This window comes from Tyto alba, unplaced genomic scaffold (genome assembly GCF_018691265.1).
Source record: "Tyto alba isolate M040663 unplaced genomic scaffold, T.alba_DEE_v4.0 Super-Scaffold_40, whole genome shotgun sequence".
NCBI lineage: Eukaryota > Metazoa > Chordata > Aves > Strigiformes > Tytonidae > Tyto > Tyto alba.
The window spans coordinates 24,920,012-24,932,815 of NW_024881316.1; the positions used below are offsets into that span (position 1 = coordinate 24,920,012).

Below are 12,804 nucleotides of genomic sequence, written 5' to 3' on the forward strand. Positions count from 1 at the left end.
GCACAGGACCCTTGGCTCTGAGCCACTCTCCAACAGTCACCGGAGGCCGGTGCAGCCACAGGGCCTGGCCCCAGGCGGCTCTTCCCTGACAGGCCGGTGGCTGATGGCTGCACCGGACCTGGTGGTTTGCTACCAGACTAAGCAGTGATAAAGACTACGTGCCTTTCTTTATTCTGCCTCTTTGGGCTTTATTTAAATACACGGTGTGGTACTGAGCGAATAAGCAGAGCTACGGTTGAAGTAAGCCCATAGAGGTGATTCAGGGGAGAGGGCGCAGGGGGGCGAACAGCAGCCTGCCCCAAGAAACGCCAGGGCATGCACTCAGACCCTGCAAAAGCATCGAGGTGGGTCCATCAACACAGCTGTGCCAGCCTCGGGAGAAGCCGGGAGAGGTGTGTGATCCAGGGCTGTACCGGGTGGTAGCCGGGACATCATTAGCAACGGAGTCATTTGCAGTTGCTTATGCAAGCTTGTTGGGTTACCTGCAGGTGATGACAAGGTCTGTAGCGTTTCTGTTGTCCGTGCGTGGCTGTAAGGCTGCTTGGTGGACGTTAAGCATGATGGCTTGCTTAGAGGGAGCAAGGCCAAGCCCGGGAAGGCGTGAGTGGCACCACGGGCACCCGCTGCGGTCCTAACCTGCGGGTGAGGGCAGCACTCGGGCTGAAGAGGGCATCCTTTGCTTTCTGTCCTCCTTCTTTTACAGCCGGATAGCTAATGCTTTTTTTTTTTTTTTTGGAGGGGGACAGAGCACTTTTGGGCCCTGCAACTTCCAGCATGGCTCCTCTGTGATTTACCTAAGGTCCCAAAAAACACAAGACAGGGTCTGCAGGACACTGGTCTTTGGTGCTGTGTAAACTGCATAGCTGAAACAGGATCTGTGCCATGGAGCTTTCTGGGGCTGAGCACGTGCTTGAAATACTCCAAGCTGAATGACTCCCTCCTAAAAATACGGGTTTGCAGTATTTCCTTGGAACTTAATGTAGATATAATTAAAATAGATATATAGAACACCTTTCACTCTTTAAAGCAGCATTCATGGGAAGCGTTAAAAAGAGCGTATCCAGTCTGAATTACACAGTAATTTTAAGTAGGCAAAAGTCTGGTATTTGCACATTAGGGTTACTACTCTTGCAAAATAGATCTTGTCACAGCTTGGCACAGTGCACAGCAAATTTATCAGTAGAGAAACCGAAATAACTAGTAGGGCAATACGATAGATAGAGTGGTCAGGTTGGTTATGGAAAAAACAAATCCAAGTCCCTGTTGCAGACTGGTTCTCCAGTTCCCATGCTCATCTTTTTATTTTACAGAAAGAATTAACTCATCTTCACAGTGTGTAGAGACTTCATCAACTCTACCTTAAAATCAGCTGTCCACAACTAGTTATTCTTTATTTTTCTGACCCTAATATCATGAAATTACTTACACAAAATGGCATTTATACAGAAGAAATCTTGGTAGAGATTCAGCCCACACCAGCATTATGGTTAAAGTCATCTCTGAGGAGGGAAGTTGAGGCTCAGGTTGTCATATGTATTACACGATTGAAGCTAGGTTTCCCATGTGTGGTGTGAAAGCTTTAATTATCAAGTTACTGGGGTTTCTGGGATGAGGAAAAACTCCCTGCTGCAATTCTGCCCAATTATTCTGAAAGATCATGATTTCATGCCAACGAAGACAAAAACATTTAAAATCTCAGAAATTTTCCTAGAATAAGAAAAATGTTCCCAGCCCAGATCTAACTGCAGCATTTCTCATACCATCTGTCGTAACTGGCAGAGGAAAGAATACCAAGTTTACTTGATTCTTCAAAACTGACAGCCAGTGCTGATCATTACAAGATTTTGTTTGTTTGGCATCAGTGCGGGACTCCTGTTAGAAAGAAGTGGGGTTGCCACACACAACAATACAGCTCTGATAGTTGCTCTGTCACTACATGCTCAAGAGCTGTGGTGTGCCATCAACTCTGCTCCAAGGCTTGCAAACTCTCATCTCATCCCTGGGGTCCTCTCCATGCCCTACTGCCAGAGCTTGGTGTGTTTCCAAGAAAGAGTGAAACCAGAAAGAGAAATAAGTTTTGTATGGGCTAAGAAGAAGAGCTAGGTGAGAGTTTCAGGGCGTGGATCAATACAAGAGGTTTGGCTGGGCAAATTAGGCAATGAACTGGGAGGAAGTGGTTGAGTACTGGGGGAGGTCTGACTGATGGGGGAGGTCTGCATGACCCACCTGGGGTAGGGTGTCTTGCTGAACGCAGTTGCTCAAAGCTACCTTCTGTGAAATCAAGGTCTGGGCATTTGATCCTAAACAGTACTAGTTTGTACATTTTTTCAGCAGCTTAAAAAGAAAACACATTTATTTTCCATCTCTTTATTGAAAACACTGCAGTTCCCACTGAAATCCAATATGCTTTCACATTTATCTCCAATATGCATAAGGAGTTTCAGCCTTCCTAAAGGCATTACCGTGGTGATTGCTCAATACATTCAGCTTAATTCATTTAAAGATATTTTTGGTAACTATTTATCATAGTGAAATTAATATGGGCTTTGGGGGTGCATAGTATTTGGCTGAGTATACACAAAGGGTTCAGAACAAACAAAGCAGTCATGATCTAAAGCTGAGCCTGAGTTTTGTTAACACCTTTAGTTGACCAAGGTAGATCTCCATGTGGCCATGGCTGTGACACTTGCATTCTGCCAACAAATCAAAGCATGCTGACTTCGGAGAAAAGGCTTTACAATTTCCTGAAAGACTGCAGTCATGATTGTACATGGATTAGAAAACATGGTTTATTATTTCCTTAAGGCCTATCTTTGCTGATACAAGAAGTTCCCCTGTTGCTGATCCTGACTCATGCACATGGAGAAAATAATAACAATTATTCTTGTTTATTGGGCTAAGAACAAATCTCTTGAAATGTTTGTACTTTTTTTCCCCCTAAAAATGTTAAAACATTACTACATGACCTACTACTGCTGCATGGATTGACAGTATTGTCCTTAGTCATCCATATAGACCGTTTGATTATGGAACAAATTAAATATTTTTTTCCCCAAGATTCAATCATACCTAAACGGATACATCTTGAGAGGCTTAAGATATTGCCAAAAAAATACACTATCCCCTCTTTTAAATGAGAAGATAATAATAACTTCATTGCAAGGACTTCAATCAATATAAAAATATTTTATAGTAATTAATAATAATATAGTAAATAATTTCTGTGTCATTGGAAAGGATATGAGCAGAAAGACAACAGATTATTTTCAAGATAGAAATGAAACAATGTTAAGAATATCTGAAAATTAAAGACCATTAAATCAAAGTTTTATTTTTAAAAAATGTGTTATGATTTGCAGCTAATGCTGGTACTGGTTATTCTTTAAAAGACTTTGTTGTGTGAAAATTAATGGAAAATGAGAATGGTTAGCTCTAAGACCAGCTTTCATGCTTCATAATAGCCAAGTATGCTATTAGTTGTCCTCTGATCTTGAGGACCAAGTAACTAAAGGTTTCGTGGGTTTTGCCCAAATGTACAACCAAAGTTTCAGAACTATGGGAGATGTTTGATTGCATCAGCATTGGTACATTGAGATGTTGAGGCATGCCCCATGAGATTGTTAACTCTATACTACACAGCTCAAAGCATGTTCAGCATTTTCAGGAGATTTGAAATTAGTTTTGTATTTTCAGTGGGGATATTTCCCTGCTGTCGTTTGTGTGGGTTTTTTCAACAGTGAGCCATATAAGGATTTTGGAAACACATTTGTAGAGACTGAATAGTGCTTACATTTATTTTACAGTGTGCTAGTAAATTTTAAAGGTATGGTATGGAAATTAGAATAATCTTTTTATTTTCTATGGATCATGATAGTGTATTCATTCTGGAGAAGAATTGTCCCTTTTATAAAAAAAAAAAAAAAAAAATAGCTGAAAAATAACAAAAGAAAAAATATTATTTCTCTGAAAAATGTTGGCTTTTTAGGACATCTTGAAATTATAAAAATTGATAAATGTCTGGACATGAGGTGTTAGGAAAGGGAACACTTTGTAGATCAGGTTCACTAGTATATATATGTTTGGGAGTCTTGTTTTAGAAATATGCCTTTTCTATCAACAAAACTAATTGTTACAAGTCCTTAAGGCTCATGAAGCACAGTGGAGAATATCTTCTTTGTGTAAAAATCATTACAGCTGATCCTGTTAAGGCAGAGCTTCAGAAAAAGTTAAGAATAATTGTCCATGTAAGGAATTTTATTATTAGTTTGAACTGGAAGATTAAAATATATTGAGATGTGTTAAGATGACCATAGATGTCATCCTCCATGTTAAATCAGTGTTGTTCTGAGTTGTATATTTGAGGCAGTAGGAATCTACACGTGAGGAAAAAAAAGCGTAGTATAGTAAGGAGAAGTTCCTAAGATATGTCTTAAAATAAGGCTTCATTCTTAATTTTTCACAGCTGTGGCCCTGTTTTTCATAAGGAAAGCTGGTTACCTTGCTGCTGTTGGGAGGGCTTGGCTTTATGTCCCTCTCCTTCGCTCTCATTTCACATGTGTGATTGCCTCTCATTCCCTACTCTGTTTTTTCATTTTTGTCTTGTAACTTTTTGTAATTCCACTAGCACAGCAATGCTTTTTTGTTCAAAATGACAAGTGTTATTTTGCAGCAGTTGTAATAGCCCATCCGAGCCTGGAGGTGATTGAAGAAATCTACCAAATTAAGCATTACACAAAGTACAGCTAAGAGAAAATCTTCCTTTCCTCTGACTTCCACTTCCCCCAATGTCCTTTCCTACTCACGCAGTCATTCACATCCCTTTTGTCTCTTCTGGGGGATGAAATTCTCTGGGGTTGTGGAGGTTTGGCTTTATATTATTCCTGAGGTTGACTGGCAAGAGGTGGAGGTAAATCATTCCAGTGTATAGTATAATCCACAAGTTAGGATACCTTCTTGTGAGACACAAGATCAAAGTTCACATCTCTCTGCAAATACATCAGGGGATGCGAGCCAGTATCCTTGAAAGCCAAGGCAGGTCTTTATGGAAACAGTGACCTAACTGCAGGAAATAAGACATGACTGTGAATCCCCATCATCCAGTCTCCTTCCCTCTGCCCAGAGTTAAACTCCAAAATCTTCACAGTGGAACTAAACTTTTAGTGGAACTCAAATCCCAGCTTTTCCATGGCATTTCCTGCTGGTTATCTGAGATCATAGAATAATATAATCACAGAATGGTTTGGGTTGGGAGGGACCTTCAAAGGTCATCCAGTCCAACCCCTCTGCCATGAGATGTCTCCCACTAGACCAGGTTGCTCAAAGCCCCATCCATCCTGACCTTGAACGCTTCTGGGGATGGGGTTCCCAAAACTTTTCTGGGCAACCTGCTCTAGTGTCTCCCCGCCCTCATCATAAAAAATATCTTCCTTATGTCCAGTCTATACCTGTCCCCCTCCCCGAGCATACTGGCTTTCACCCAAGCACCCAGCTCTACACTTACCTGGGACAATTATTACCTGCTGTGGATCTGCCATCTTCACATTCCACTCCCTTTCCTCCCTTGCACCTGTACGTTTGGAGGGTCCAGGCTTGTCTCCCTGGTTTCCAGAGGCCAGGCAGCCCAGGGAAGCCGAGTTCCCGTGGCTGGGCAGAGGCAGGGAGCGAGGCACGGAGAGGAGGGGTCATTTTAAAGAGCACCCGAGCACAGGCTCCAGTCTCTTTTGCTGGCTGTGACAGCAAAGCGTCGCACTGGCAACCACAAGCTGGAACTAACCAAGTGGCCTCTGATCTTTCTCTCTCTTTTCTACCATACTTCCTCTCTTTTTGTCTTCTAATTTTCCAAGGAAGAGGCATTTTCACTGGCAGCTTCTGGGACAACATTTTCTAAGGAAGGTAAGGGGTTTTTAACGCCTCACTTTGGTAGTGCTTAGAAGATGACATTTTAAGGGACAGGGAGGAGGTTGATTGTTTGAATGCATTGCTTTGGGACCCCAAATGTCCTTTGGCATGAGTTGTTCTTAAACTAAAATAGTTGAAAGCAAACAGCTATAGAAAACCAAATTATCCGGGGTTTTCAAAGTTCAGTAAAATTGATTTATTATAGGATAGTTTGACTTGTTTCACTAGCTTTGCGTGCCCTGTCACTTACGTGCTTGTACACTAAGCTAGCCGGTGACATTTCTGCTGATGGAAAACTGTTTTTCAGGAAAAAACTTTGGAGAGTGGACATTTTTTAACAGAGAGCTTAAAATGTCACATATTTAAATGAGCTTTGCCATCATGCAATGAGGCAATAAACATTAAGTGCTGCACGTGTTACAATTTTTAAGTTACAAGTCTCTAAAGATATTTAGGAACACAAATATGACTGCCAAAAGAATATGCCCTTGCCAGCTATAAAGTTGTGGCTGTTAATATGCAAAGCTATAACTATGTGGATATCATACCATGACATTCAAAAGTTTTGTTCTTCTTTTATTCTGTGCCAACAGATACACAGATACTTGCAATATCATTGTTTTTTTTTGCAACAAAAGTTGTGTTAAACAAGTGTATTAAAACACCAGCTATACCTTCGCTTGAACCTGTCTTAAAATGGCAAGCTGCTGGGACGTTGCTATTCTGGGAGGTGACTCTGATAGGCCTCAACAGATGCAGCTCTTGGAATGCAGCCGGAGCCGGGGGGGGAGCCGGGCAGCAGCTGACCCCCACGCTGGCACACCGACATTTCGGGGATCACAGCTCACGTCAGCACAAGCTGACACTGACACTTTGGGCACACATGGCCTTCTCCCTCGCCTGCTCTGCACATGGTCATCAACCAGCAGCAGCAGCAAAAAAAATCCGGGTGCTCACTGGCAGCACCCATTCCTTTCTATAATTACATTATCATTTTGTTACATGCTGTATGCTCAAGCAAAAATTGATGGGCTCAGATTCTAGATTGAAATATCACTGAAGTCTTTTTATTAAGTTATCCAAAATAATCCAGTCATTTGTTTCTTCATGTTCTCATGTTTATGAGCACAAGGATCAGACAGAAAATTAGCATGTATAAATTGTTTTAAAATCAGCGGGCGTACTGGAGATAAATGCTATATTTGAATCTATTTGAATGCAGATCTCAGCAAATCTGTTTTAACTGTGTTATTGAAGATCAGTGCTTTCCTTCAAGGCATATTTGCATATACATATATTTGTTTAAAATAGCCCTTTTGAAAATTACTTTGGGACTGTCTTACATTGCATTTGACAAAAATGTAGCTCTTCATTTCAGCCAGAGCTGGAACTTGCCTAGAGTTGATACATGTAATTCAAATAACTGTTCTAACATAACTGTATGGGAGTAATTCTTATCTTCACACATAAAGAGCTTACTTAAAATAACACGTCCTGCTAGAGTTTGCATGACATTTTTTTCAAATAAAAGTTAGACATCTTCTCCCTAAATCTCCACAAAATCTGAAAAGTACAATTATAAATTTCAAGTTACTGATTTGAAAAGCAAGCAAAGTGTTCCAGGAGTAAAAAGTATTTGCAAATCTGACATGGGAAATAGAATATCATCAGTCTAGAAAAATCAAAAGTTACAAAAACCTGGAAGCAGTTTGGAGCAGGTCCTAAATTTAAGATCAATGTGACATCATACTAAAATTCACTTTCTCTTTATGTCTTATTTTGCTGTGTTCTTTAAGAATTTATACCACTCTTAGTATTTCCTGGTCAAATTCTGAGCTCACCTCAGAATTTGTAAGTCTCTACTAGCCCAGGAATAAGAACGAACAAAGTTGGGGACCCGTATCTTTCCTATGTTAATTCTGAGTAATGAATTCAGGTCTAGAACCTGGCTGATTTAAATATATATTTACACAGTTTTACACTCTGGCAAACTCATTTAGAGAATTTAACTCTTTGAATGTGGTGATAATAGGTGAAAGTTAATTTACGACCTTGTTATTTTTTAAAAAAGGAATTATTTGTAGATGTGTTCTTCACAATTTAAGTATTTATTTTTATTAATAATCAGCCACACTACAATCCAGGGCAGTATAATAGTTCTTAGGAAGACAGATTATCCTGTGTGGTTTGTTTTAGTGGCGTTTGCATATATTGACAAAGGTTAGATTTGTTGCATGATCACATAGCTATTAAATTTCACAACTGCAGTGTAGCTCTAAACATTTTAATTTTATTTTTAGCAAGCTCTTGGCTGTAATATTTCATTGCAGTCATGGCCCCTAAGAAGAAGAATGTGAAAAAGAACAAAGCAGATATCAATGAAATGACTATCATTGTGGAAGATGGCCCCCTCAGTAAACTAAATGGCCTGAATGGACTCTTAGATGGAGGAAATGGTTTCAGCTGCATCTCATCTGAAGTTTCTGACCCATTGTATAGCCCAAATCTCTTGGAAGGTCTAAGCAGAATGAGACAAGAAAATTTTCTTTGTGACTTGACTATCAGTACCAAAACCAAGTCCTTCAGCGTTCATAAGGTGGTGATGGCTTCAAGCAGTGACTACTTTCACAACATCTTAAAGAAAGATCCATCCACTCAAAGAGTAGACCTCAATGATGTATCCCCATTGGGCCTAGCTACTGTTATCACCTATGCTTACACTGGAAAACTTACTCTCTCACTTTATACAATAGGTAGTATTATTTCCACAGCAATTTATCTACAGATTCACACCCTTGTAAAGATGTGCTGTGACTTTCTAATCCAAGAAATCAGTGTTGAGAATTGTATGTATGTTGCCAATATTGCAGAAACATATGGACTAAAAACAACCAAGGAAGCAGCACACAAATTTATTAGAGACAACTTCATTGAATTTTCAGAAACAGATCAATTCTTAAAACTTACTTTTGATCAGATTAACGAACTTCTTGCAGATGACGATTTGCAGTTGCCTTCTGAAATTGTTGCATTCCAGATTGCAATAAAATGGCTGGAATTTGACCAAAAAAGGGTAAAGTTTGCTGCCGATCTCTTAGGTAACATCCGTTTTGGTACCATCTCAGCCCAAGACCTTGTCAATTATGTTCAAACTGTGCCAAGAATGATGCAAGATGCAGACTGCCATAAGCTCCTAGTGGATGCCATGAACTATCATTTGCTTCCCTATCACCAGAATACACTTCAGTCCAGAAGAACAAGGATCCGTGGAGGTCTCAGAGTCTTAGTTACTGTTGGGGGACGCCCTGCTCTAACAGAAAAGTCTCTTAGCAGAGACATCTTATACAGAGATCCTGAAAACGGATGGAAGAAGCTGAGTGAAATGCCTGCTAAAAGTTTTAATCAGTGTGTCACGGTGATGGATGGATTTCTGTACGTGGCTGGTGGGGAAGACCAGAATGATGCCAGGAACCAAGCCAAGCATGCAGTCAGCAATTTCTGCAGGTAACTAGTTATTTATTTAAAAGGGATAGAGAGATCTGTTCCACACAATGCAGGTAGATAGACTGAGCTGTTTTGTGATGTGCAGCGTTAACTGCTCAGATAAATAGAAAGGAGACAGGGTGGGGGAGGTATGGATGCTGTTCCATATTGAAGTTTGAATGAACAGAAATATGCAACAGAAGTTATGCAGAAACTTTGCTATGGTTACACACGCACCATGAGAAGTGAGGAAGATCAAGAAAACTTACTCCAAGTGGAGGAAATAAATAGGAACATAAATAGGAAGTTCTGGGGTGTTATAAGGTACCATTGAAATGCACTAAATCAGATGAGGGGAGACTTTTTAAATTTCAAGAGCTTCTAATGCCTTACAGAAAGTTCTGAAAGACATCTTTTAGGTATAATAATCTTGACTTTCTGTGCTCCATCCACCATGTTTTCAGCAGCTTTTATATTGCATTTCATGTCTTTTAGCTTTTTTATTAATAGTTTAGAAACTGTCACTGGTTCTTGAGGGCTCTATTTCCATTCTACAGTGTATCCAAATAACACCTCACTCTTGAAATATTACAGTTCCTATCTATAGTCATCCAAGGCCTGCACTGGTGATAGCAAGGTCAGAAGAGTGCATAGGCTAACATGCAGTAGCCAAATGTGTGGTACTAGTTTTTAAATAATTCAGCCTAAAAGCTGACAGCACACAATAGCTTGAAGCAAAGGCTGAAGGCAAGACAGTTCAGCTTTTTATCAATTAACTGACTATGGACAAGCAATGGCAATACACAGCCACAGTCATACCAATGTTTCCTTTTCTGTTCCCAGAAGGAACATTCAGAGAACTTCTTCTGAGGACATCAACCAACATACAAAGTTAATGAGTGAGGAACTTTCTCTAGGTCAATTTTATTGTGTAATCCACTTTGTCAAAAAATTATATCGTGAAAAGGAGATTATGCTGTTGCTCTTCCCGCCTTCTGCTTTTAAGCTATGCCTCATGTTCTCACAAGGAGATACGTGCTCAATACACACCTTGGTTGAGGGAAGGAGGTGGGGGAATCTTCATGGTCCACAGCTGAGTGGGTTCTGCTCCCTGCTCTGCCATTAACCTTGAGCACGTCAAGTTACATCACTATGTCTGCGGACTTGCTTTCAGACCTGCAGGTAGTAATGCTGAATGGCAGCTAACAATTAGTATTTACTTTCCCATAGCCTTTTTCTGGTGTGATTCTCAGGTCCTCTCAGCATGCAACAGGAGAAATGTATGGGCCTAACAAGGTACCTCACTCAACTCCTTCAGGAGTCATAATTTGCTCTTTCCTATTTCAAAATTGCTCATTTAGATGTCACAGACAGAGAATGTGATTTCAGATAGGAATGGTGTTAGAAAGCAAAGATGTTCTTTCCACGGCAGGGAAAGAATACTTATGATTTAAAAAGTAGTAAAAAGATGCAAGTATAAATCACTACCTAAAATTTTTTAAAACTCTTTGAGTAAATTTTGATGTCTTTGCTGTAGGCGTAAATTGCAAAAAAAACTTCTAAAATTTCTGTTATATGTTAAAAGTATCTCTTCCCAATATTCTAGTGAGGTTATTGTACAAAATCAAATTACAGAAGAGTCAGATTTACCTCATTGAAATAATAGCAAGTTTGAATGATAGATACAGATTTTTCTCCAGTCAAAACCTAAATTTATTTGGAAACTTAACCAGGAAAACCACTTCCATTCCACTGACTTCTAATGGTCTAAATAACTAACATTTTAGCAACTTTGCACCTGCAGTGGTAATGGGACAGAGACTGTAGAATTTAGCAGAGCGGTATGTGAGACAGTTACCCTCATGTTTTTAATGCTTTCAGATACGATCCTCGTTTCAACGCCTGGATTCACCTGGCAAACATGAACCAGCGGCGCACCCACTTTAGCCTAAACGTGTTCAACGGCCTCCTCTTTGCAGTGGGCGGTCGCAACTCCGAGGGGTGCCTCTCCTCGGTTGAATGCTATGTGCCTGCGACTAACCAGTGGCAGCTGAAGGCACCCTTGGAGGTGCCCAGGTGCTGCCATGCCAGCGCAGTGGTGGATGGTCGGGTCCTGGTGACAGGAGGTTACATTAACAACGCTTACTCTCGCTCGGTGTGCATGTACGACCCCAGCAAAGATAGCTGGCAAGATAAGTCCAGCCTCAGCACCCCAAGGGGGTGGCACTGCGCGGTGTCCCTTCTGGAGAGGGTCTACGTCATGGGTGGGTCTCAGCTGGGGGGGCGAGCCGAAAGGGTCGACGTTCTCCCCGTGGAGTGTTACAGTCCTTACACGGGGCAATGGAGTTACGTGGCGCCGCTTCAAACCGGAGTTAGTACGGCTGGCGCCTCCACCCTTAGCGGGAAAATTTACTTAGTGGGTGGCTGGAATGAAATAGAGAAAAAATATAAGAAGTGCATTCAGTGCTATAACCCAGATCTCAATGAATGGACAGAGGAAGATGAGCTGCCTGAGGCCACTGTGGGCGTATCGTGTTGTACGATATCCATGCCCAACACCAAGACAAGGGAGTCCCGGGCAAGCTCAGTCTCTTCTGTGCCAGTCAGTATTTAAATACAGGTCTAACCAGCAATAAGCGAAAATGTTTACCAGCACAGAAGTATAATTAACCCTTTAAGTAGCATTTCTGTGCTTATATGGAAAAAAGTAATTGGCTTTTCAACAGTTTTAACAGCGCAAATCAGCCAGTTTTCATCATCTTTAATACAGGTGGCCCAAAACAGCTTATTAGGGATAAGATTCATTTTATTAGCAGGAAGAGAGAGTTAACCCATAACTGCAGAATTTCATTGTCTTCCTGACTTTGCCACTGAGTTACTGTACTGTCTGTGGCAAATCATTTAATTTCTTTGTGCCTTGGTTTCCTTACCTGTAAAATAGAGATAAACTTTCTTCAGAAGATTGTTGTGAGGCATTTTTAATACTGTTTTAAATTATTTCAGAACTCAAAATGAAAGTAAAATATTTCTAGTAATAAATCTCAACATACATCAGAAATGTGCCATATCATCATAAAATTAATCAGTTTTGTTCTTCTCTAAGCATTTTATGTTTTGACAAACAGAAGGAATTAAAGAAAAAAACAACCCCCCCAAAATATAGCATATAGCATGTGCATTCTTTCCTTTTGGCGCAGTGGTATTCACAGAAAATTTCTCAAAATATTTTCTTCTTCAGAAGTTAGAAAGAGATCCCTATCTTCTGCCATGAAACTCTTTAATTCTCATATATAATGCTGTGACATGGTGCTCAAGTCCTGAATCCACAAAATACCTTAGCTCCTGTAAGCGCTATGGGCCAGCCCCCAGGGCTACCCTGGGTGCTTGATTGCTCTCCTGACCCCCATGTGAACACCAAGGAGC

The 12,804-nt window shown here is 40.6% G+C and overlaps 1 protein-coding gene across 1 annotated transcript; it reads left to right on the plus strand.

Annotated features, from left to right (window-relative positions):
• Positions 1-5,729: 5,729 nt before the first annotated feature.
• Positions 5,730-12,082, plus strand: KLHL31 (kelch like family member 31). The gene is made up of 3 exons (XM_009964363.3): positions 5,730-5,892; positions 8,199-9,402; positions 11,263-12,082. Exons 2-3 carry the CDS (start codon positions 8,231-8,233, stop codon positions 11,993-11,995), a joined length of 1,905 nt encoding a protein of 634 aa, XP_009962665.2. The 5' UTR covers positions 5,730-5,892; positions 8,199-8,230; the 3' UTR covers positions 11,996-12,082.
• Positions 12,083-12,804: the final 722 nt, after the last annotated feature.